This window comes from Chlorocebus sabaeus, chromosome 26, assembly GCF_047675955.1.
Source record: "Chlorocebus sabaeus isolate Y175 chromosome 26, mChlSab1.0.hap1, whole genome shotgun sequence".
Classification (NCBI taxonomy): Eukaryota; Metazoa; Chordata; class Mammalia; order Primates; family Cercopithecidae; genus Chlorocebus; species Chlorocebus sabaeus.
Window position 1 is genome coordinate 15,367,106 of NC_132929.1, and position 26,955 is coordinate 15,394,060.

The window sequence follows — 26,955 nt, forward strand, 5'->3', positions numbered from 1 at the left end:
TATATATGGTCTTTATAAGTAAAAAGATAAAAGCTGATTTTTAAAAACTAAATAATAAAGAGTGTGAGGTGATAAGTTATATGATAGAGATAATATATGCTTTAAAACTTTACAGAAAGAAGAAACCACATAGCATAAAGCAGGTGGAAAACACCTCATGGAGAAGGGAGAGCTTGAATTGGTGTTTGACTGAAGGACAAGAAAAAGCTGTTGTAACTTCCCTCTGGCTCTGACCTCTGACGCAGTTACAGTAAAGCAACTTAGAACCATGATCTAGGGAACATATTCAGAGAGAAATGAATTTATGATGCCTTCAATTTGAAGATGCTATGATTTTAGACTATTCTGGAATACAATGATTTTTGGTTGCTTCGCACTTGTAAGAAATGTTCCACTACTGAAAACTGGCAATGCTTAAAAAATTCCTACACAAAAATCACAGCCCACCTTGCTGTTCTTTGCTAAATAAACGAAATATTTTTTTCTCAATTATGTTGCTCTCCTTAATTACATGCAATTTTAAAACTAGCTGTAACTGACAGTCCTTTCCTCATATTTACTGGCAATGTATTTAGGTCAATCCCACCTCCAATTAGAGAAACCTAGAAAAAGGAATCCTACGGTGAAATGCCATATGCCTTACAATTTTCAGTAATCCTCAAGGATGACAACTTAGCAAAAAAGAGAACTGGACCAGCTCCCTGAAAGGTCCATCACTTCAGCCCATGTTAATTGATTGCCTTAAAATCACAGTGCGTCCAGGTTGTAGAGACACACTCAAAACGGACTATTGCCCTCACATTAAAGGGGATAGGTTTTCTTTTCCCTTCTCCCATCCCTGCTTCTCTCAAAGCTGCACAGAGGTATATGAGGTTTCTGGAGAATATTTGCAGCATATGTTGGCTGGCAAGAATTTGGGTGAATTCCTGTTAAGGTGCACAGACACCCCCTCTTCTATGACCTTTCCTTTCCACCCAGAACAACTGGAGTATTATGAAAAGACGAAGGGCTTTGTGTTTGAGATAAGCAGCTCCTATACCTGTCAGCTTTCTCTAATAAGAGAGCTCTTTCCTGCCACCATATAGGTCTTATTGGTAAAGCATGATGAAGTTTGGAAACTGTTTTCCTTGTTTTGTTGAAAGAAGCCAAGTTCCAAGAAATCTCCAGAGGCATTCCTCCAATCCCCTCAGCCATGGCAGCATGAATCCTGAAGGGGCAGTGAGTGCTGGCTTCTACTCTCTCAGCACAGCTAAGCCTAGGGGAGATAATCTTTTCATACAAGATGCATCCTGCTTTTGTGGGCCTCTTGCAGCCCTCAAGCCCTCATCTGATCTGTACACAATGATCAAGATCAAGTGGGCCAGAGGAACCCAAAGCCATCGGCTGCCCATCCCTCCAAGAACTGTCTCTGTCCAATATCATGGAGCAAGTGGAAAGAAGAAGAAGAAAAACCCAATCACTTTTCAAAGAGCAAGGTGAATGCTGTAGGAGAAGGAAGGGGAGAGAGAGGGATGGGTGCCAACTCCAGAATCTTTAGATCTGCTTGGATGAATCATTACCTATGATTTGCGGGACAAGAATCCAATTTTACTCATCAACCAACAGAAACTTTTCTTACGGCCTCCCAACATCTAAAATCCAACAAACAAACATGTGCCTTAGCAACATACCGGTCATCTTTTAAAGGCTCTTGATATGCATGTTGAGTAATTAGAAAACACTCTTTCCGTAATACACACACACACACACACACACACACACACACACCATCTTGTCATACAACATTCCCACGCAAGAAAAGCGAAATTGCTCTTTGATGAATGTAAACCCTTGGCTGTTTGCAGCAGTCGGGAGTCCTGCCAGGTTTAACTGCTAAGATGGGAGGTGAACCCCAGGGGTTTCCCCTGGCTGTGCTGAGATCCTTATTTGGTCAAGCTTCTACCTATGCCCTGGCCTCAGAGCCAGCCCGATAGCGCTGGACTACGGCACAGGGAGCGAGGCTGCTGACGTCCCATCCTGAAGACATGAATGGAATTCCAGGCAGCTGGAGTCATGCTGGCTTGGGACAGTGGCTTGGAGACCAGACTTCAATGACAGAAGCACTAGGCAGCGGCACTCATGGCAATGCGTGCACCCACAGAAATGTAACCCACACCTCGGTTTCAGGAGCCGAAAAATGAAAAGAACGTTTAGGGAGGAAAGAGGGAAATACAATAATAGGCAGAGAGTAATTTATTACTCTATGGGTCTGTTCTGTAAATAGTTGAAGACTCTGGAGCCAGATGGTTCTGCAAATTCTCCAAACAGGAGTCACGTTAAGAGGCACGAGTGGGCACAAAAACTGTTTTTCAAGACACAATTTCAATTTGGCTTGAGGAAACTGGATACGAGTAAGGTTCCTTAAAATTCGAGTAGAAAGCAGCTGTCCTCCCCGGGCCCCTTGATGAGAATACGCACACCGCCCCCAAGCGGCCGGCCGAGGGAGCGCCGCGGCAGCGGGAGAGGCGCCTCTGTGGGCCCCCGGCAGCCGCGGCTGGAAAGCGCCCGAAGGCAGCGAAGGCGAGCGCAGCGCAACAACCCGCCTGCCCCGCGGACGCCGCGCTCACCTCCCGCGGGGGCGGGCGTGGGGCCAACTCAGGACAGGCGCTAGGGGGACGCGTGTCCTCACCCCACCGGGACGGTGGAAGAAGGTCAGCGAGGGCCCGAGGGGCAGCTATTTTAACGAATGGCTCTCTTGGGGTCCCCTGCGCCCCGTCGGCCCATTTTTCTTTTTACAAATCGGGCCCAGTCTCTAGTGTTCACCTTTCAGCCATCACCCAGGCATTCCGGGAGACCAGCTCACCCGAAAGCCCCTGCCCCACCCCGCGGGCCCTCCTGGGTGGTCGCCCCAGCCCCGTCCCTGCCCGGGATGCTCGCTGATCACCCCGAGCCCGCGTGGCGCAAGAGCGCGAGCGCCCAGCCCGTGCGCGCCAAGGCTGCGTGGGCGGGCACCGACTTTTCTGAGAAGTTCCAGTGCTCCCAAGCCCCGACCCCCGCCCCCTTCACTTTCTAGCTGGAAAGTTGCGCGCCAGGCAGCGGGGGGCGGAGAGAGGAGCCCAGACTGGCCCCCCTCCCGCTTCCTGCCCGGCCGCCGCCCATTGGCCGGAGGAATCCCCAGGAATGCGAGCGCCCCTTTAAAAGCGCGCTGCTCCTCCGCCTTGCCAGCCACTGCGCCCGAACTGGCCTGCGAGTTCAGGGCTCCTGCCTCTCTCCCGGCGCAACCTCCACTTCGGACGCACAGGCGATCCCCGCGCCCCTCCAGCCCTCGCCGCCCTCTCCACCGCTCCCGGCCGCCGCGCTCCGGTCCACACAGGTAAGTCGCCCCCGGCGGCCGCCGAGGACCAAAGCTGCCGGGGACATCCACCTGGAGCGCTGAGGCTTCAGTCCCTCTGGTGGACCCCGGAACTCCCACTCTCCCCGCTCTCCTGCCCCAGCCCGCCCCTCTCGGCCGCTGGAGGACTCTTCGGGACAAGGCTCCAGAGCCATCCTCTCCAGCCTTGGGGTTCACAAACCAACTAATCAGGACACCCCAAGATTTCTTTACTCTCTGAAGTCCTCCTTAAGCCTTTGTATCAGCACTCCAGGGAAGAGTCTGTACTTCCCCGTGCCCTCCCTGCAACTCCAAACTACATTCCTGATCTTGTTCACCTTCGACTTCCCAAAAGCCCCCAAATTGTTGGTCTTGCGCCCCCCACACTTTAAAACCAGCATCTCTTTCCTCCACGTCTGTCTGTCTGTCTCTCCCTCTCTCTCTGTCTCACTCTGCCTCTCTCTCATGCTCTCTGGAAAGTAATCCTGTTGTCCTTCATTTCAGCAAACGCGGGGTCAAAGAGGGATGGTCCCGGCCCTGTCCCCATGCCCAGCCCCCGTTTCTGCCCACCCTCCCTGCCTAACTGATCTCTGACCTTGGGCTCTTGTGCTTCCTGCTGTAGGATCTCTGCTGGGCACCAACAGCTCCACCATGGGGCTGGCCTGGGGACTAGGCGTCCTGTTCCTGTTGCATGTGTGTGGCACCAACCGCATTCCAGGTGAGTCTGTATGGCACATTTAGGGGAAGGAGGGACAAAGAAGAGGGGCTGGCTACCCAGGTGTGCCCCTTCACATGCTGTCCTCTCCCAGCTCCTTTGCTCTGGAGCCCGACTGGACATCAGGACGCAGCTTCACTCTGATCCTGGTGTTTATTCAGCTCTTTCAGTGGCTGCCAGGAGTTTTCACCCCAGCCCTTTGTCTCCACCCCTAAGGACTCAGCCCCCTACCGCTGGTCCCAGCCTCGAAAGCTCACTGTGTTCTCTCCTGCCTAACAGAGTCTGGGGGAGACAACAGCGTGTTTGACATCTTTGAACTCACCGGGGCTGCCCGCAAGGGGTCTGGGCGCCGACTGGTGAAGGGTCCTGACCCTTCCAGCCCAGCTTTCCGCATTGAGGATGCCAACCTGATCCCCCCTGTGCCTGATGACAAGTTCCAAGACCTGGTGGATGCTGTGCGGGCAGAGAAGGGTTTCCTCCTTCTGGCCTCCCTGAGGCAGATGAAGAAGACCCGGGGCACGCTGCTGGCCCTGGAGCGGAAAGACCACTCTGGCCAGGTCTTCAGCGTGGTGTCCAACGGCAAGGCAGGCACCCTGGACCTCAGCCTGACCGTCCAAGGAAAGCAGCACGTGGTGTCTGTGGAAGAAGCTCTCCTGGCAACCGGCCAGTGGAAGAGCATCACCCTGTTTGTGCAGGAAGACAGGGCCCAGCTGTACATCGACTGTGAAAAGATGGAGAATGCCGAGTTGGACGTCCCCATCCAAAGCGTCTTCACCAGAGACCTGGCCAGCATCGCCAGACTCCGCATCGCAAAGGGGGGCGTCAATGACAATTTCCAGGTGAGGCTTCTTCTCTGAGCCCTGCTCCGTGGGATCATCTGCTAGGCAGGTGACCTGCCAGGAGGGCTACAGGAAATCCTGTCTGTAAACTAAAGCAGCAGTTCTCAGATTTTAGGCAGCACGAGCATCACCTGGAGGGCTTGTGAAAGCTCATGCTGCCGCACCCCAGCCCCAGAGTTTGGGATTCTGTAAAACGGCAACTCTAACAAGTAGCAGGTGATGCTGATGCTGGTAGTCTGGGAAGCACACTTTGAAAACTACTCAAGGAAACAAGAAATGGTTTTCCTTTAGCAATCAGCCTGTTCAAGCCTTAGATACTCCCTAGGCTCTTAAGAAAATAGCTTATTTCAAATGCATTCCCCCAATTTTAATCTTGTTTGAAATGGATCCTTTCTATGGGCAGAATCAGTACCACTTTGCTATTGGATTCCTCATGGGGATGCAGCTGGTCTCACATAAAAGGTTAAAATAGCAGTTAGTTGTTGCTGTCACAGCTTCATCTGCGCCTTAACTTCTAGATCTTTGCAACGGTGGCTTTGAACTCCCACATTTAACTCTTTGACACTGGAAAGTGTCATTATATCCTCTGGGCTTAGGATCAGATTCCATTTCCTGTGTACCCAAGTAGGCTGATAACTGAATTCTTTGTAAAATACTCAAGACTTGGCAGAAGTCACAATTAAGATTTTGAAGTTGTTTGGCAATTTATGTTACTGTGTTATTTTGACACAGTGATCTTCAGACAGCTCTTTGAAGCTTTTAGAACATCTATTGTATGCTTTTCCTAGCATAGAGACAGTCCCCCCCAACCCCATCCCCACCCCCACCCCCCTCAGCTTTCTACAAGTAATGTGTATCCTCTGCCCACAGGGGGTGCTGCAGAATGTGAGGTTTGTCTTTGGAACCACACCAGAAGACATCCTCAGGAACAAAGGCTGCTCCAGCTGTGAGTACCCCTCTATTTTTAGGGCACATAGGGAAATCGGGGGGAAATTCCACCAAAAACAAGCTGAGGAATTTAGCGATAGTGGTTGTACATAAATTACTCCCAGTAAAATCATTAAGAGGCATACAAAAGTGACCTCAAGGGGTATCATACACACACACATGTATACACACATGTGCGCATACACGCCACCCCTCTACGTGCATCCTTCACACCAAATGAAATGTCTTCTACCACTAACAGCTCAAGAGGCTGGTTGGTAAGAGTCTCTCTTTGAAGTTTTCATTTTGTTTCCTGCCAGCTACCAGTGTCCTCCTCACCCTTGACAACAACGTGGTGAATGGTTCCAGCCCTGCCATCCGCACTAACTACATTGGCCACAAGACAAAGGACCTGCAAGCCATCTGCGGCATCTCCTGCGATGAGCTGTCCAGCATGGTCCTGGAACTCAGGGGCCTGCGCACCATTGTGACCACGCTGCAGGACAGCATCCGCAAAGTGGTCAGTGGCCTCTGCACCCAGCCCATTAGCATGAACCCTGGCAGGTTTATCACAGATGGCCCCAAATGACTGAAAATGGGGGTGGACACTAATGATATTCTCTCCCATTTAGACTGAAGAGAACAAAGAGTTGGCCAATGAGCTGAGGCGGCCTCCCCTGTGCTATCACAACGGAGTTCAGTACAGAAATAACGAGGAATGGACTGTGGATAGCTGCACCGAGTGTCGCTGTCAGGTGAGCAGTCTTCACCAACCAGCATAAGAATCGACAGCTTTTGTTTGAACCTGCATCTTTGGGGAAATACCCACATCGCCACAGAGATTCTTTTTATGTTCCATGGCCTGATATCAAAGTGTTTTTTTCTTTTTCTTTAAGATGCAATTATGGCATCTAGAAATTCTTCTTTAAACTCTCAGATGTTTTATCAAAGTATTAATTACACCCCAGGCTAAGTATCTAAGAGAATGAATCTACTAAGATATCTGAATAATTTACCTACCTTAGTTCAAAGACTAAGTGTTGAATGTCAGGTAAATAAAACCTGGTTGGAACATTCATTTTTTTTCCCCCAACCCCGATTTATATTCAGTTTTGGCATAGGTTCTCTTGGTAGAGTAGCAATTGTTTTTCAAATCACTTAGCCTGACACTGTTAGGATGTTACTGTCTACTTGGCTCAGATGGCACTGCCAGGTGTGTGTGATTCACTCTAGCATTCCCCCATGCCAGTGGCCAGTGAGTTTGGAGGTTCACCTGGCTTATCTATTAATAGCAAAGTATTTGAATTTGCTTAAATACAAATCACAGATGACTGGCTTTGGGAACCAACTTCATTAAATTCCCGTTCTTTTCCAATATAGAGACAGGTCACAGATGTATAGATGAGAAAAAAAAAAAAATGCTTGTAGATCTTCCTTCCTCCGCCCAAACACATAATATAAAAATGTAAAAGTCCTGGCTGAATTTCCTGAGTTTGATTTCAGACATAGATTTGGCCCATGATGTTGGTGGGTTCCTCTGCTATACATTCTTCGTACTGTAACTTCCACCCTTGACTAAGTAGCAATTAAAAAGAACTTTCCAAGCAATGGAGTGACACATCAACTAGCACTACAATAGTGGTGGTTGCAAATATGACAGACAGATCTTCTATGAAAATCATTCCACTAGAGCATTGACAGCCCCGACGATGTTTTGGCTTGTAAAGGAAATGTTACAGGATGTAGACTTCTGAACGCAACATGCTCAGCAGCCTGTTCCCCTCTCACTCTCTTGCCCTGCAGAACTCAGTTACCATCTGCAAAAAGGTGTCCTGTCCCATCATGCCCTGCTCCAATGCCACAGTTCCCGATGGAGAATGCTGTCCTCGCTGTTGGCGTAAGTTCCTCAAATGGCGTAACTATTCTTCAGTGACTAGATCAGTTCTACATACATCCTAGAGAGCCGAGCACAACACTGGAGCCCCACCCCCACCTCCGTCATGCTTTCATTCAGTTTCTGGCTGCAGCAGCTGGTTAACTGACAGCTTATCTGCTGTACACAGCCAAAAACTCCATTATCAGTACATCATAATTACCCCATCTGGATTGCAGTAATGGCAGTGAAGATCTTGGTATAGTTCATTCATTCCGATTTTTTGCTTTGAGGAAAAGAGATGAAGACGTGGCAGCAACCGCTCTAAGTTGACTGCTTTTAGAATTTGACCTTAGTGGCACAGAGTTAAGAAAAATCTGCTCACCAGAGATACTGACAGGCTTATTGTGTGAGCTGGCCTGATGGGGCCTGGAAGTTTTGCCCCTTTTATCTGTAGGGATAAGAGGGCCTGAGAGAGTAACAGCAGTTTGGGCTCCAGAGCACCAAAAGAAATAAGGCACGATATTGTTCCATGGCACCTTATCCCTGGCTTTTGTTACCAGTAAAATCAATGACTTTGCTGAGACAATATTTAATGTAGCGGGTACAAGTTATAAAAGTGACTCATCACAACTGAGATGAGGAAGAAAACAGAAAAACAGCACGTGCCCTTCACACACACACGAACACACACACACACACACCCTTGTCACAGCTCAGAAAAACCAGTTCCATCCAGGGATCATATTCGCGATACTGGCACTGTAATGATCGTTTTTACATCTATTTTCTGTTCCGCATTCACTTGAGATGTGCGTTAGAAGGAACGAAGCTAGCTGGAGGTAGCAAAGTTCTGAACTTGAATCAGGGATTGCTAAGAAAACTTACAACTAATGTCCAAAGAAAATAAGTCCTTTGTCTTCTGTCGGATACAGCTAGATGTGATTGTAGCCGTGGTGCCTGGGCAGATGGTAAACAAACATGCTGTCCTCTTACGACTGTATGTGCAGAGAAGGCCCCAAATGCTGGGGTGAGAGGAACAACAAACTGACTCACTCATGGCCGAGTTGGAGCCAGAGCCAACAACAGCTCGGCTGCCTTCAAACTCATCTGTCAAACACATGGTGTATGGCTCCCCTGACAGAAACGGCTCCTATAAGCTTCCTCAGACTCACGCATTCCTGGAAGGCTGAGATGGGAAATGCCTACCCAGACATCTTAAGTCAGTAGAGGAAAACTCATTTGCATTGCTGAGAGGAGAAAGGAAAAGCAATGACTAGAGAGCATACACTGTGGGAAGGCTCAGCTGTACTGAGCCAGGCAAAGCATCCGATTACCCCACTGCTGTACACATCATGACCTGGGGTAAACCCCTGGGCCACTGGCCTAAGAAGTATGTTGCTTTTCATCCTGTGTAACTGCAACTTTGTGCTGGCTCATATCATGTTCTAGAGAGTTCATGTACAGCCCAGTGACCGTAGTGAATAATACTGGATTGTATGCTTAAAATTTGCTAAGAGAGTAGATCTTAAGTCATCACCAAAAAAAAAGTAACTGTAAGATGATGGAGGTGTGTTAACTAGCTTGACAGTGGTAATCACAATATATGTGTGTATCAAAACAACATATTGTATACCTTAAATGTCTATTGTCTTTGTCAGTGATACCTCAGTAAAGCCAAAAAGAAAGAAATGTATTGCTTTTCACCCTCTGGCAAGTGGAGGGCCCTGAACAGAGCCCTCTGAAGAACAGCTTGTCCTAACCATCATGTACCTGATGAACCTCTGTTTCCCCTGCAGCCAGCGACTCTGCGGATGATGGCTGGTCTCCATGGTCTGAGTGGACCTCCTGTTCTACAAGCTGTGGCAACGGAATTCAGCAGCGCGGCCGCTCCTGCGATAGCCTCAACAACCGATGTGAGGGCTCCTCGGTCCAGACACGCACCTGCCACATTCAGGAGTGCGACAAGAGATGTGAGCATCTTGGCCACTTAGGGACATGGAGAACTGACCTGTCCTTGTTGTCATCACCGAGGGCAGCTCCACAGCATGGACATTAAGAACACGGGTTCTAGGATCTCTGGATCCCGATCCCACTGCTTCGCTGTGCACCCTTGAGCACAGTTTACCCTCTCTGGGGCTGTTTCCTCATTTGCAACTTGGAGATAATAATAGTTCTTGATAAGTTTATCTTGAGCATTTTCTGTAGCTACTGCATGTAAAGCAGTTAACATTGAGTTTGGTTCATGGTAAGCACCCTGTAAATGTTAGGATATTAACAGCAACCCATAAAAACAGCTCACTTATCCGTTCTCTGGTAGAAAACGTTCCATGTTGACATTTGGGCCTGTGGCCAGGAGCCAATTTCTACCGTACACTGGGTTTAGTTGCCATTGACCATTTCCTGGAAATAACGTGTGTGCTCCTGATGAGGGATTCTGTTTGGTTATCTCTAAGCCAAAACCATTTGTGACCATCAACTTTGTACTTTAGTTAAACAGGATGGTGGCTGGAGCCACTGGTCCCCGTGGTCATCTTGTTCTGTGACTTGTGGTGACGGTGTGATCACAAGGATCCGGCTCTGCAACTCTCCCAGCCCCCAGATGAACGGGAAACCCTGTGAAGGCGAAGCACGGGAGACCAAAGCCTGCACGAAAGACGCTTGCCCCAGTAAGTGTGAGCTCAGCTGCAAGGTTGAGCATGGGCAGCAGCTCCGCCCAGCTGGTTGCCTGGCATCTGCAGCCTGCAGTTCAGTGGGTCATAGAGCAGGAAGGTTACCTACTAGAGAAACAAACAGAAGCAAAGTCCTGCATGCTCAGCAACTTCTTTTAATGAAAAACAAACTCACCCTCTTCCCCAGCATTCTTTCCGTGTGTCAGAGGAGCAGAGGTTTCTTGAACGGGCTTAGGAGAGTCTATGACAAGGGAAGGATTTGAAAGTTGATCTTAATTGTTGCCGTGGTTCATTTTCTTCCAGTCAATGGAGGCTGGGGTCCTTGGTCACCATGGGACATCTGTTCCGTCACCTGTGGAGGAGGGGTACAGAAACGTAGCCGACTCTGCAACAACCCCACACCCCAGTTTGGAGGCAAGGACTGCATTGGTGATGTGACAGAAAACCAGATCTGCAACAAGCAGGACTGTCCAATTGGTGAGCCACGCAGCCAGGATGAAAGGACCTAGGAACTTTGCTATTTTACCAAATGCTGCAGTCAGCATTCGAGGAGATTCCAGCTTGGTTAGTCCTGAGTGATCTGATTGCTCTAAGATGCAGGTGGACAACATAATCCCAACAAGTTATCAGTTCCCCATACCCTGTAATACCTGACACCGTGTTAAGTGCTCAGCATGGCAGTACGGCAGCTTAGACTAACCATTTACTGTGCCTGTCTCTCTCTCCTTGTCTCAGATGGATGCCTGTCCAATCCCTGCTTTGCCGGTGTGAAGTGTACTAGCTACCCTGATGGCAGCTGGAAATGTGGTGCTTGTCCCCCTGGTTACAGTGGAAATGGCATCCAGTGCACAGATGTTGATGAGGTGAGGAACTGATGCACTCCGAGTTTCCGGATCTAGGAAAGCAGCTAACCTGTGCAGTCGCTTCCTTATGGCAGTGACTTCCGAACACGAAGCACGCTCTTATTTCCTCCATAGTGCAAAGAAGTGCCTGATGCCTGCTTCAACCACAACGGAGAGCACAGGTGTAAGAATACGGACCCCGGCTACAACTGCCTGCCCTGCCCCCCACGCTTCACCGGCTCACAGCCCTTTGGCCAGGGCGTCGAATATGCCACAGCCAACAAACAGGTACAGTCAACTAGATGAGTAAACCAGAGGAGAGGAGAGCTGTCCTTGACCAAAACAACTAGGAGAGGGAGGAATGTAATTTCATACCATTCACGAAAAAAAAAAGGGGGCGAGGAGATGAATGTATGGTCTAGTTTTAGAAATGTGACTAGAAAATCCATGGTAAATCCTGCAGGGGAAAAATAGTCTACCATATTTAAAAATGCTGCTCTGAAATAAGTTGTGAGCAGATGGACTTGTAAACGCCTAGGTGCTGAGCAAATTCAAGAAAAAGAAACATAAAGCAAAGTTTGCCTACAGCCTCAGGGAGAATAGGGAGGAACAGAGGTAACCCACACTCTTCCAAATGGAGCCTCTGTCTACTCAGAGATGACAGGGATCTGGACTGTTGTTTCCATGAAATCTGGGGATTCTCGAAAGCTCTGGGTAACAGCAGGATGGTGTGCCCTCAGGTGTGCAAGCCCCGTAACCCCTGCACGGATGGAACCCACGACTGCAACAAGAACGCCAAGTGCAACTACCTGGGCCACTACAGCGACCCCATGTACCGCTGCGAGTGCAAGCCCGGCTACGCTGGCAATGGCATCATCTGCGGGGAGGACACAGACCTGGATGGCTGGCCCAATGAGAACCTGGTGTGCGTGGCCAATGCGACTTACCACTGCAAAAAGGTACAGCCAGGTCCCTTGTGTGCATCCAGAAAGAGGGCCCATCACCTTATCAAAACACAGACTAAGGAATTTTAAATACTTAAAGTTTGGACATGAAACTAAAAGATTAAATCTCCCAAAGGTAGAGGGGCACTAATTCCTATTAAAATTAATACCACTTGGTGCCAAAAACATGAACAGGCTCTTTTGGGCAGCTGTGTTCCACAGTCAACTCTTCTGTCCAAAACAAAGTTCAGTACTCTATCCAAACACCAGCAAAACATGACTTGTGTTCACAACATCTATAAAGCCTAGAGCATTTACACAAATTCTATATGTATATCCCCCAAGAAAAGTTTTACTTTCTTGTCTTCCCATAAAAAAACATATGCTGTTACTGAGCCGAATTCTGTTCTTTTTCTATTTGGAATTCAGGTACACTCCTCGTGCATGAGCTGGGCATGAGGAAGGCAACTAAAGCAGTGATATATGTCTTTTCTTTCCTAGGATAATTGCCCCAACCTCCCCAACTCAGGCCAGGAAGACTATGACAAGGATGGAATTGGTGATGCCTGTGATGATGACGATGACAATGATAAAATTCCAGATGACAGGGTAAAAACAGTTTTCCATCCCGTTTTCATCTTTTTAATTCAGCAACAGCCTGAAACACTTCAGGATTCCAGGAAATTACATGGCTATAGCAAAAAATATACCAAATCAATACACAGGATAATTAGAAATTATTCATTGTGTTCCAGTAGTTTAAGGATGTAGATGTTGCCAAGAAAATTTTTAAATGAGGGTTTTGTTTTTCATCAGAACTGTTTTTCTCTGCACTTGAGAAATTATAATGCATAAACAAATGTCACTTTGTTCCCTAGATTCATTTCAAATGTCACATCGAAATGACAGTAAAATTGACTTTGGGCACACTACGAACTGAGATGATAGGATTATATTCTACATCTCACTAACTTCTAACCCACGGGGATCCATTTTTTGACTATGTCCTTTTAACTTTTGTAGTGATGATTTTACACTGAGTACTCAAATAGCCTATCCACAAAGTAGAAAGTAATTATTGCCGATTTTCGCAGCTTTAGACATATTATGCACATGGTTTGAGGCTTGAGCTGTTTTCAGGGACAACACTGTTAAGTGCTCCATTTCTTCTCTTTGCAGGACAACTGTCCATTCCATTACAACCCAGCTCAGTATGACTATGACAGAGATGATGTGGGAGACCGCTGTGACAACTGTCCCTACAACCACAACCCAGATCAGGCAGACACAGACAGCAATGGGGAAGGAGACGCCTGTGCTGCAGACATTGACGGGGACGGTAAGGTGCTGCCTGATCAGCGGGCCCATGGGAGACAGGGACATGGCACCGCTTTCCAAACTTACTTCTGTCTAGTCCTGGCTATTAGTATGCGCTTTGGTGGACACATCCAAGGCTGGAGAGCCCAGCTCTTATTTGTCCCTTGTTCTCTTCAGGTATCCTCAATGAACGGGACAACTGCCAGTACGTCTACAATGTGGACCAGAGAGACACTGACATGGATGGGGTTGGAGATCAGTGTGACAACTGCCCCTTGGAACACAATCCAGACCAGGTAGGTGGACTCCTTTCAGAGTCTTTCAGTAAGCTGTTGGAATAGTCCTTTCATGGCCTTTGAAAAATGAGCTTAACGAAGTTCAAACATTGTCATGACCGTGGCTCCCTGGGTTCTCATAGCCAAGTGGAATATGTTCATGTAAATAATTTGCCTGATGTGAGCTCCTTGCACAGAGTCTCACAGATCTTTAGCATGAAGATCTCGTAACTTCAGCCTTACCTTCTGTAAGAAGGGCTACTGGACTTGCTCTGCATGGTCTACCATTGTTAAGATAAATTATACAAAGCAGAGATTTGTGACTGACAACTGTACAATAATATTAATCATATACTAAGAGATGGAAAAATAAATGTGCACAAGCAAAATAACCATGTTCATGGCTAATGATGTAGTCTAGCTCTAAGAAAATCATCAAACTAAGGATATGTCCAAAACTTGGAGAAACCCCATTTCTTTGTCATTCTTCTAAAGTTTCTGGCATTACGAACGTTCTTTACTTATGCTAAGGAGAGCTACACATCAACATTACACAGAACAGGCTCTCTGTCTGAAAGTATTTCTTTCTTGTGTAACTGCCCATCATTTTCTAAGGATAAAATTTAAGGCTTTTTTCCCCCTAAAATGAATTGTTCTGGAAGCTTAGAAACCAGCTTTTTTTAAATGGTAAATTTTTATAAGATTAAAGAAATGAAGAAATCCAGCTTCTCCTTCCTAAGATTTGTTCCTGTGAAGTCTTGTCAAGCATAAAACGATAGGATGAATGGCTCTGGGGCCATCAAAAGCTTGAATGATCTGGGTTAGCTTTGCTGATCAGATGGCATTGATAATCATTTATTTTGAGTTTGAAACTTACCATAAATTAAGTTTCAATATCATGTCACCTCACTGGATGAGTTTTTGATTCCTCAGATAAAAATAAATTTTACAACAAAATTCAAGCATGATGTAAAAATCTTATAAGCAAAGACCATAAATACTGGCAAGAAGAATTCCAGTGTATATATAAACAGGCCCTAAGCATCCCATGCATATTGAATAAAATACTCTGAGAAAAACTGTTTTGGAAAAATTTAGAGTTTGACTTTACCAGAGCCTACAGGTGACACTCCTTATAGATACTAGGTGTATAAAATCAAATGCTTAAAAGAAAAAGCCAAAGTAATTTATCCCTGTCATTAGCGCTACCCAGACAGTATACAACGCAGAGACCATCTTTTGCCGTCTTTTCAGGACTTAGAGAAATTGACATGTCAACAGTTTTACAACTGAAACCTAAGGAAATTCTCTGTTAAAGTATCCAGAGAATTTCATTTAACATTAAACAGTTAACAGTTAACATTTCATTTCATCTTTAAAAATTAAATAACCCTATTTGATTTTATTTAGAAAGTTTTATATTTAAAACATTTTTAAATTATCCCTTCTCAGATTTTTGTAAAAAAAAAAAAAAGAACAAACGAAAAAAACATTTAAAATGTAATTGCTGCTATTGCTATCTTTCTGCAGGAGTATATAAATAGACATGAAACCCCACTGGCTATATCAAACAATGAAGAATTTTCCCTGTGGTGGGGGCATAAGTTATCTTTAACATGAATGGTTTCTAATGCAATTTACCCTCCATTTACATCCCTCTTTCAGCTGGACTCTGACTCAGACCGCATTGGAGATACCTGTGACAACAATCAGGATATTGATGAAGATGGCCACCAGAACAATCTGGACAACTGTCCCTATGTGCCTAATGCCAACCAGGCTGACCATGACAAAGATGGCAAGGGAGATGCCTGTGACCACGATGATGACAACGATGGCATTCCTGATGACAGGGACAACTGCAGACTCGTGCCCAATCCCGACCAGAAGGACTCTGACGGTGAGTCAGGGGAGCCACTTTCTAAGAGAGGGACTGCCGGCACAGCTGTGTAGATTGAGGAAATGAAAACAAGGCTCAAAGCATTTGAGAGGATGGAGGGACCAAATGCCAACTTAGACAAGATAGTGACATTTCTGACACCAGTAACAATAATAGCACTTCAGAATTTTGCTGAACTCTTGCTTTTTTGACCTCAGGTGATGGTCGAGGTGATGCTTGCAAAGATGATTTTGACCATGACAATGTGCCAGACATTGATGACATCTGTCCTGAGAATGTTGACATCAGTGAGACCGATTTCCGCCGATTCCAGATGATTCCTCTGGATCCCAAAGGGACATCCCAAAATGACCCTAACTGGGTTGTACGCCATCAGGGCAAAGAACTCGTCCAGACTGTCAACTGTGACCCTGGACTCGCTGTAGGTGAGTAGTGAGTTCTTAGATCAAGAGGCTGATGCATACATGGGAAAAACAAATAGAAAACCTGGCAGTTGTACCTATCCCTGTGGGTGCTGAGGATGTCTGGGAACATGATGGAGAACCTTCTGAAGGCTGCAGGTTTTAACCTGGCTCTGGGCTCATCTTCCAGGTTATGACGAGTTTAATGCTGTGGACTTCAGTGGCACCTTCTTCATCAACACCGAAAGGGACGATGACTATGCTGGATTTGTCTTTGGCTACCAGTCCAGCAGCCGCTTCTATGTTGTGATGTGGAAGCAAGTCACCCAGTCCTACTGGGACACCAACCCCACGAGGGCTCAGGGATACTCAGGCCTTTCTGTGAAAGTTGTGAACTCCACCACGGGGCCTGGCGAGCACCTGCGGAATGCCCTATGGCACACAGGAAACACCCCTGGCCAGGTAAGAAGCAAAGCCCTACAGCAGAGAGAGAGCTGATGGGTGCCTGACTAGCGATGGGGACACTGTGCTTTGACCAAGACTCCGACCAGGGAGTCTTAGAAAGTTCCCAGCATCACCAGCTGCAGCATTGAGCTCTGCTTTGTGAAAACATAACAGTGTTGAAAAGGGAGCTTGACCAAGAATTGCCCCGCAGATCCTAAGGTGCCTTCAGCCTTTTCAAACAAAAACCTCCTTCCCTCCTCTCTGTCTGCTTTATGTGTGCGCTCAGTGGCACACAACAAATGTGAAAGGGCTTGGAACAATTCCCCATTGCAGCCCTCTAACTTAGATCAGCTCGGTACCTTTCAAGCGTTATTTCTGATGGAATGAAACAGAAATCTTTACCTGAAGGAGCTGTGTTTCAACCTTTCCTTTTCCTTTTCCTTCAGGTGCGCACCTTGTGGCATGACCCTCGTCACATAGGCTGGAAAGATTTCACCGCCTACAGATGGCGTCTCAGCCACAGGCCAAAGACGGGTTTCATTAGGTATGATCGTACTGATTCAATTTCACTTAAAGTCACACTAATGGACAAAAAGACAAAAAGTATTAAATAGCATTGTCACTAAACAAGACTTTTTTCCCCTGCAGAGTGGTGATGTATGAAGGGAAGAAAATCATGGCTGACTCAGGACCCATCTATGATAAAACCTATGCTGGTGGTAGACTAGGGTTGTTTGTCTTCTCTCAAGAAATGGTGTTCTTCTCTGACCTGAAATACGAATGCAGAGGTAAGAGCAACATCACCATGAATGTACACCGGACATCTCCATTGCAGACTAACACCAAGGATGACAGTTATGGGGGAGTCCAATGTAAAGACTGCTTTGGAGACAGGGTTATTTCTATTTTGCTTGTGAGGACACAAGGACAAAAATGGAATAATGCCTAGGCACTGTGGCTTATGAGTTCCTGAGTCCTTAGTTACAATATTAGTTTGCTTAGCAGTTTCTGTGCTGCTCATACACAGTGCAAAGGTAGGCTGCAGAAAGGCTCCTATACAATTTGGACTTCATTAATAATACTGTTCTTTACAATTATGTATTTATATATCTTACTGCTTGGTGTTTTATTCATGCCATCAGAGCACAAGTTAGAATTCCCAACTTTTCCCTGTATATAAAGAAGGAAGAGGAATGTTGCTTTCATATTGGCATGTTAAATTAATGTTTACTATTAAACTTAGCTTTTTTTTTCCTTCATTCTTTTTTACTCAGTGATTACTTAAGCTTGCTGAGTCCAACACTGGCTCTACCACAAAATAAGCACTTAATATATATTTACTGGGCCAAGGCCAGATACTGAAAAGATCAATCAGAGTAGAGAAAGATGGCTGATTTTACACACACACACAAAATCTAAATTATTAATGTAATTTTTGAGTCTGAATTTTTAAAATAAGACTCCCTAAACTTTTAACATTGAAAGCCTTGGAAAGCATAATATACGTTCTGGAAGGTTCATGCCATGTTGGTCACCTAGCATCAATGTCAGCTCACAAAATTAAATGCTAATATGCTTGAACAATCTTAAATTAGGCTTTTGTCATTAGAAAAGTAGAGCTATTCCTATGTGGTTTAACTTATTAACTGATACTAAGATGTCTGTGCTTTTATGAATTAGTTTTCATTTGTATATTTATTTATATTTGTTTATTTTAACAGATCCCTAATCATCAAATTGTTGACTGAAAGACTGATGATAAACCAATGCTGGTATTGCACCTTCTGGAACTATGGGCTTGAGAAAACCCCCAGGATCACTTCTCCTTGCCTTCCTTTTTTTCTCTGCTTGCATCAGTGTGGACTCCTAGAACATGCGACCTGCCTCAAGAAAATGCAGTTTTCGAAAACAGACTCCGCATGCAGCCTCTAATGAATAAGACATCTTCCAAGCATATAAACAATTGCTTTGGTTTCCTTTTGAAAAAGCATCTACTTGCTTCCGTTGGGAAGGTGCCCATTCCACTCTGCCTTTGTCACAGAGCAGGGTGCTATTGTGAGGCCATCTCTGAGCAGTGGACTCAAAAGCATTTTCAGGCATGTCAGAGAAGGGAGGACTCACTAGACTTAGCAAACAAAACCACCCTGACATCCTCCTTCAGGAACACGGGGAGCAGAGGCCAAAGCACTAAGGGGAGGGCGCATACCTGAGACGATTGTATGAAGAAAATATGGAGGAACTGTTACATGTTCGGTACTAAGTCATTTTCAGGGGACTGAAAGACTATTGCTGGATTTCATGATGCTGACTGGTGTTAGCTGATTAACCCATGTAAATAGACACTTAAATAGAAGCAGGAAAGGGAGAGAAAGACTGGCTTCTGGACTTCCTCCCTGATCCCCACCCCTTACTTGTCACCTGCAGTGGCCAGAATTAGGGAATCCGAATCAAACCAGTGTAAGGCAGTGCTGGCTGCATTGCCTGGTCACATTGAAATTGGTGGTTTCATTCTGGATGTAGCTTATGCAGATGTAGCAGGAAAATAGGAAAACCTACCATCTCAGTGAGCACCAGCTGCCTCCCAAAGGAGGGGCAGCCACGCTTGTATTTTAATGGTTACAAAGGCACAACATTATTGTCAACCTAACTAAAACATTCCTTTTCTCTTTTTTCCTGAATTATCATGGAGTTTTCTAATTCTCTCTTTTGGAGTGTAGATTTTTTTTAAAATGCTTTACGATGTAAAATATTTATTTTTTACTTATTCTGGAAGATCTGGCTGAAGGATTATTCATGGAACAGGAAGAAGCGTAAAGACTATCCATGTCATCTTTGTTGAGAGTCTTCGTGACTGTAAGATTGTAAATACAGATTATTTATTAACTCTGTTCTGCCTGGAATTTAGGCTTCACATGGAAAGTGTTTGAGAGCAAGTAGTTGACATTTATCAGCAAATCTCTTGCAAGAAAAGCACAAGGAAAATCAGCCTAATGAGCTGCTCTGCCCCTTGTGCCTAGAGTGGATGTTCTGGGATTCTTTTTTCTTTGTTTTATCTTTTCAAGTGGAATTAGTTGGTTATCCATTTGCAAATGTTTTAAATTGCAAAGAAAGCCATGAGGTTTTCAATACTGTTTTGCCCCATCCCTTGTGCCTATTTCCAGGGAGAAGGAAAGCATATACACTTTTTTCTTTGATTTTTCCAAAAGAGAAAAAAAGGACAAAGGTGAAACTTACATACAGATATTACCTCATTTGTTGTGTGACTGAGTAAAGAATTTTTGGATCAAGCAGAAAGAGTTTAAGTGTCTAACAAACTTAAAGCTACTGTAGTACCTAAAAAGTCAATGTTGTACATAGTATAAAAACTCTGCAGAGAAGTATTCCCAATAAGGAAATAGCATTGAAATGTTAAATACAATTTCTGAAAGTTATGTGTTTTTTTTTCTATCATCTTGTATACCATTGCTTTATTTTTATAAATTATTGTCTCATTGCCATTGGAATAGAGATCTCAGATTGTGTAGATATGCTATTTAAATAATTTATCAGGAAATACTGCCTGTAGAGTTAGTATTCCTATTTTTATATAATGTTTGCACACTGAATTGAAGAATTGTTGGTTTTTTCTTTTTTTTTTTTTTTTTTTTTTTTTTTTTGCTTTGACCTCCCCCTATTTTTACTATTTGCCAATACCTTTTTCTAGGAATGTGCTTTTTTTGTACACATTTTTATCCATTTTACATTCTAAAGCAGTGTAAGTTGTATATTACTGTTTCTTATGTACAAGGAACAACAATAAATCATATGGAAATTTATATTTATACTTACTGTATCCATGCTTATTTGTTCTCTACTGGCTTTATGTCATGAGGTATATGGGTAAATACCATTCATAAATCAATATAGCATATACAAAAAAATTACAGTAAATCATAGCAACATTCACAGTTCGTATGTGCTTTAGAAAGACTGAGTTGCTCAGGCCTAGGCTTAGAATTTGCTGGGTTTGTGGAATAAAAGAACAAAATGATACATTAGTCTGCCATATCAGAAACATATAAAAGAGAAATTATCCCTAAGTCAAGGGCCCCATAAGAATAAAATTTCATACTAATGTCATTAGATGTCACTGAATCCTTTTCAAAGTGCAGTATGAAAACAAAGGGAAAAACACTGAAGCACACGCAACTCTTGCAGTGACATTTTCTGACCCAGGAATGATGCACTGGGTAGGCAACACGATTGTATGTTGCGGAGACACTTCGGAAGTAAATGTGAACAAGGGAGGAGCTGTCCTTGCAAAGTTGAGCCAAGCATTACAGATACCACCTTTTGAAAAAGGAATAATAAGTTTAATCAGAAAAGATGACTAAAAAATGTAAAATTTGGAAGGACTGCATAAATGCGTGTGTGTCTAAATACAAATTACCGTGTGAAGAAAAGGCCCAACTGTACCAATAAGCAGACCTTGACTGTTGGATGGGCCCATCATGAATGTGGAGTACTGACTAATTTCTTGTTTTAATGAAAACAGATCAAAGACGACATTTTATGAGTAGGTTAAAGGTCTGGCTTTGAGGTGTGTTAAACACTAGAAAGGACTGGCTGGGTGAGAGAAAATCTTCCTTGTTGATTTTTCACTCTCCTATCAATACTCATCTTTCTGAGTAGCAATGATCACATATAAATGGAAATTGCCAAATCATTTTATAGTACCAAGGTGAAGAAGCAAGAACTAGAAAGTATTGATAATCGCTGTGGAGTTAGGAAAACTGATCTAAAGGAAATAATTCTTTGAAATGGCAAAGAATTAAATAGCATCATTCATTCTCAGACGAGTTCAAAGTGTGAAGTGCTGGGAGATCATTCTAATTCATTCTTGGACAGTGAAGCAAAACTGATTGAAAATACCAAAATAAGACAGAAAAAGCAACTGGAAAGAGGAGCTTTTCTTCCAGGCATGTTCCAGCTTCCCCCTAGGGCTGACCTTCAAATAATCAGGTTGTACTGAAATAAAGGACTTGTTAAAAATTAAAATTATGTCATTGAGATGATAGCTTTTTTCCTCCTCCAACAGTTTATTGTCATGTGTTGTGGGAGAGCTAACTTGAAGAGCAATAAACTCTAGGTCTTATAGGAACGTACAATAAAGGTGGTGCCAGTAGTTTTTTTTCCAGAGTCACATGTAGAAAAGCCTCCAATTTTAAGCTCCTAAATTCATTCCTTAAATTAATTAGCTCTCTCTGTCTTCTATAATTTTCTTCTTTTTATTTTTGACACAAAGTCTCGCTCTGTCACCCAGGCTGGAGTGCAGTGGCACAATCTCAGCTCACTGCAACCTCTGCCTCCCAGGTTCAAGCAATTCTCCTGCCTCAGCCTCCCAAGCAGCTAGGACGATGGGTACGCACCACCACACCCAGCTAATTTTGTATTTTTAGTAGAGATGGGGTTTCACCTTGTTCTGGTCAAACACTAAGCCCTAAAGGGAAATCCAAAATATAAACACTTATTTTTAATAAGAACACTTTCTATCTAAATCAGGGTGACTTAAAAAAAAAAAAAATCCAGAAGCTTCGTGTTGAATTATATTACAGATTTAGTTACCAGTCCTTGTTAGAGTTACTTCCGTTGACATGCTATGGAATGGTCTCACTTCTTTTATGGCAGAATTCATTACTTAAAACACTCTATTTTCTTCTCCCTTACCTATATAACAGAAAGGCTCACTATGTCCCAAATATCATTGGCAAAGCAAACTATAAAGTCATAAGCCCTTTGCAGTGCAAGTCCAGAAATAATTTTACTCTGTGTTTCTTTCTCTCTCCCCCTTCCTTCCCTTTCTTCCTTCCTCCTCTCCACTCCCCTCCCTCCCTCCTCTCTCTGGTGCGCGCTCTCTCTCTCTCTCTTTCTGGTGCGCTCTCTCTCTCTCTCATACATACAAACATCAAATACTAGAAAAGCATAGATTTAGAAAGCTGAACTCTGAAAGGCTGACAGACAGCACTGGCCCCTCTCTGTCCCACAACAAATTCTCACCCATATCACTTTTGCCCTCTGATTCTTCCCACCCAAACCCTAAAACACAGAGTGCACCTCATTTCATTCCTTTGAGAATCTAAAATCATGACTTTTAACTTACGCTTCCATCCCACAGCAAAACTCTTGGCATCAAGATAAGTTGTAGGTAGCACACTGACATCAGCGTGAACAATTGCTATTTTAAATGAACAAATAGTAAACTGAAATAGAGTGTCTGGAAAAAGAAACTGCCTATCAATACCTCTGAAAATAGCAGCTATAGAATTCCTCATTTTAAAAAGTCAAGGAACTTCCATATAAGCAATCATTAATGTTATTCACTATCAGTGGATGCACATGTGCCAGCAAAAATAATGTTATGTATACATTACTCCACATTTTATTAAAGGCAGCACAATAGCCTGCTCATTTTTTTCATTCAGAAATAAACTGGACTTCCAATTCTAATGCCAACTCATCTTACGGAATGTCAACAGAACACTTTCTCGTGAGTCTAAGTTACTGACTTGTAACTAAACTATCTTTCTTAAAATAGTACTGCAGACTGTCTTTTAAGTAGCTCATTTTTATTTGATGCAATCTAAAAGGCCCAAACTCTGAAAGAAAATAAGAAACTATTGTTGACTATTATTAACAAAGTAATATATCAAATAATTCAGTCAAACTCCTACTTAAGAAACGTGTCATCACCAATAAGATAGTAAAGGCTCTTCTAACATTGCTTCGTTGCAGCAATTCATTTCATCTTGTGGCAGGTTGTACCAATTTCACAGGCATGACACAGGTGGGAAGAAGGAAAAGCAGGGCCACAGCAAAAATTCCCAGTGACCACCATGATCTGTCTGAATCCCAGTAGAGGTGAAACATACACAATTGAATACAGGACAATCACAGCACTTCAACAAGTTTTACCCTGACAAGTATACATTAAAATGTCGGTTTTTATAATGAATCCTCACATTGTAAGATTGCAACAAATTTATAAACAATGGTCCCAGAAATTTTAATGAGCAAAAACCCTTGAACAATTACACCCCAAGTCTCGAAAGTGTCAAGGAAATATAATCCACAAAGAGCGACTCTAAATGTCAAAATCAGTAAAGAATAGTCTCTACAATGCATTCATTGAATTCAAATAATGCAATCAAAAATGTAATTTAACTTAATTACCAACTTTCTTAAAAGCACACCCAGCAAGTCCTTGATTAGGGTTCTTTACATTCTTCTGCTGCATCTTTAGTCTCCTGCTCATCTGCACATAAAAACAATAACCACAGTTATTAGAGATTCACAAATGTATGCATAATTAAGAAAAATAAGCCTGTAAAATATTAAATCCTTTTACACATGAGGCAATATCACACTCTCATTTAATAGTTATTGAATAGTCACCACAAGCTGCAGAGAGTTTACAAGAAAAATAGATCAGGGCGCCTACTCTCATTGAGCTTACAGCTCAGGGAGAACACTATAGGTTTTGGAGCTAAAATGACTATGGATGTGGAGACACACACGGAAGTTAATATTTTGCTTTCTACTAAGTTTCTGGGAAGTAGAGTGAGACCAAAAGTAAACGTTATATGCAGAATAGATAAGAACTGATCGCCTTTCATTTCTTAAAGTGAGAGAAAAAGAATTGTGACATTAACAGAAACGGAATGGAAATATTTTTCTACCCTTGGTGAGAAGGTTATCAGAAAATGCAGAATTGACAATAGAACTAAATTTTTAAAAGACAAAGAGAAACAGGAGAAACTAGAACCTTCATGCATGACTGGTAGGAATGGAAAATGGTGCAGCAGCTTTAGAAACAGTCTGGCAGTTCCTGAGAAGGTTACCAGAGACCTGGCAATTCCATTTCTAGGTATATGCCCAAGAGAAATGAAAGCATACATCCACACAAAAACTTGTACACAAGTGTTCATATCAACATTGTATGTAATAGCCAAAAAGTGGAAACAACCCAAATGTCCATCAAATGATGAATGGATAAGAAAATGTGATATATCCATACAATTGAGACTTATTCAACAATGGAAAAGAGTAGAGTATGGATACATGCTACAACATGGATGAATCTTGAAGACATTATGCTAAGTGTAAGAAGCCTGTCACAAAAGGCCATATACCGTATGATTCCATTCATATGAAATGTTCAGACTAGGCAAATTCACAGAAAGACTGGTGATTGCCTAGGGCTGGGGTTGGGGAAAAATGGGAAGTGATTACTAATACCTACAATGTTGCATTGTGGGGGGTGAAAAAAATATAAAATTGATAGTGGTGATGGAGGCACAACTCTGTAAATATACTACAAACCATTGAATTGTACACTTTTAATTGGATGAATTGTAGGAAGCTGGTGAACAGTGGCTCCCAAAAACTCACATCCTCATCCCTGTAACTTGTGAAAGGGGTCTTTCTAGATGCAATTAAATTAAGCATCTTGAGATAAGAAGATCATCCTAGATTCTTTGGGTGGGCCCTACATTCAATAAGAAGTGTTGTTATACAAAAAAGACAGAGGGAGATTAACACACACAGATGGAGGGAGGCAACGTGAAGAGGGAGGCAGAGACTGGAGTGACGTGGCCATGAAGCCAGGAATGCCCATAGCCAGGAGAAGCTGGAAGAAGCATGGAAGCGTTCTAGCGTTCTCTCCTAGGGCCTCCAGGTGGTGTGCGGCCTTGGTGATACCTTGATTTCAAAATTCCGGCCTCCAAAACTGTGACAGAATAAATTTCTGTTGTGGTAATTTGTTGTGACAACCATAGGAAACTAATACAAATATATAAATTATATCTCAATAAAGCTGTTATTAAAAGAAGACTCAACCTTGTAATTAAGGGCAGATGACTTGCAGTTTCAGAGCAAAGTGATAAATGTAGTGACACTGTCAACACGAGGAGAAGAAATATTAAACCGGAGGTAGAGGGAGGTGGGATGAATGAAAAGTGGATCACAATATCCCATAATAGTTTCACACCTTCGTAAGTGCTATTCTCACTATGCAGTGTTCTCCTTTTTGCACACCCAGCGTATAACCACTCATCCTTGGAGGCTCAGCTTAAATGCCACTCCCATCCCTCTGTAGTGTTGTCTATGTACTTTGTCCTGAAGCTCTTACTATGCTTGTCCCACCCTACTGTAATTATCTGTTTTAAGTGTCTGTCTTTAGGCACTTAAACTTCTTCATCAATAGACCTAGAACAATGGTCCTCAATTGGGGGAAATTCTGCCCCCAAAGAACTTTTTTTGCAATTTCTGGGGAGATTTTTGTTTGTCATAACTGCAGAGGTCACTACTGACATCAAGTGAGTAAAAGCCAGGGATTCCATTAAACACCCTACAATGCACCAGACAGCCCTTCAAATGTCCAGCTAAAAGTGCTAACAGTGCTGAGGCTGAAAAACTCTTGGAACTTAGAAAAGCATCTAATACACAGTAGAAACTCATGAAGTGTTTGTGGGGTAGATCGATGAATGAATGGATGGTAGATGGATGAAGAATGAATATCATGGGGCCCTGGGGTTTTAAAGCATGGCTGCCCATCAGAATCACCCAGACCCTGTTCTCAGAAACTGACTTAAATGACCGATGCCAGAACCCACCTCTAGAAATTGATTTAACTCATCTGGGATGGAACCGAGGTGCTAATCTGTTTTAAATCTCACCAGGTGGTTCTAACATGCAGCCAGAGGTAAGAGGCAGCACCAGCTAAGGAACAGACTCAGTATAGCTTAAATGACAGACCGGCTCCAGGCAGATGCAAGTAGAGAGACTGGACAATCAAAAGTATGCAAAGCACAGATAGTTCCACACTGGCTATATGTGTCTCCAAATAAAATATCAACGAGGAAAGAGTAGAGAACTCAAAGGAGGGCCCCAGGGCAAGCTTGCTCTAAGAGGAAGGTACTTTCTGTACATTATTTTCACCACCACCATCTATTTTTGATCATCCTAAAGTAGAAGTAAGTAGTAAACCATTTAGTCCAGAGCTTCTCACTCTTTAACATGCACACAAATCACCTGCTGGGGTATCTTAAAATTCAGACTCTGATTCAGTAGGTCTGCAGTGGGCCTGGGACTCTACTCTTCTTTTTGTTGTTGTTGCCCAGGCTGGAGTGCAATGGCGTGATCTCAGTTCACCACAACCTCCACCTCCCAAGTTCAAGCGATTCTCCTGCCTCAGCCTCCCGAGTAGCTGGGATTACAGGCATGCATCACCATACTCAGCTAATTTTGTATTTTTAATAGAGATGGGGTTTCTTCATGTTGGTCAGGCTGGTCTCGAACTCCCGACCTCTGGTGATCTGCCCGTTTGGGCCTCCCAAAGTGCTGGGATAACAGGCGTGAGCCACAGTGCCTGGCTGAGACTCTACATTTCTAACAAGCTTCCAGCTGATGCTGACACCACT

The 26,955-nt window shown here is 43.8% G+C and overlaps 2 protein-coding genes across 3 annotated transcripts in view; one reads left to right on the plus strand and one right to left on the minus strand.

Annotated features, from left to right (window-relative positions):
* Nucleotides 1–3,195: 3,195 nt before the first annotated feature.
* Nucleotides 3,196–20,321, plus strand: THBS1 (thrombospondin 1). Its single transcript, XM_008017083.3, has 22 exons — nt 3,196–3,352; nt 3,972–4,067; nt 4,344–4,903; nt 5,774–5,849; nt 6,151–6,350; nt 6,463–6,585; nt 7,634–7,727; nt 9,503–9,676; nt 10,196–10,372; nt 10,679–10,852; nt 11,111–11,238; nt 11,353–11,505; nt 11,958–12,176; nt 12,663–12,770; nt 13,341–13,500; nt 13,656–13,774; nt 15,419–15,653; nt 15,851–16,078; nt 16,245–16,516; nt 16,945–17,042; nt 17,147–17,286; nt 18,220–20,321. Exons 2-22 carry the CDS (start codon nt 4,001–4,003, stop codon nt 18,225–18,227), a joined length of 3,513 nt encoding a protein of 1,170 aa, XP_008015274.1. The 5' UTR covers nt 3,196–3,352; nt 3,972–4,000; the 3' UTR covers nt 18,228–20,321.
* A 1,225-nt stretch (nt 20,322–21,546) lies between these two features.
* FSIP1 (fibrous sheath interacting protein 1) overlaps nt 21,547–26,955 on the minus strand; it is a 193,451-nt gene continuing 188,042 nt past the window's right edge. For both annotated transcript variants that reach the window (XM_038009827.2, XM_008017084.3), the window contains one exon: nt 21,547–23,789. In XM_038009827.2, the coding sequence (XP_037865755.2) occupies nt 23,700–23,789 (90 nt within the window). In that variant the 3' untranslated portion in view covers nt 21,547–23,699. The remainder of the gene's footprint in view (nt 23,790–26,955) is intronic.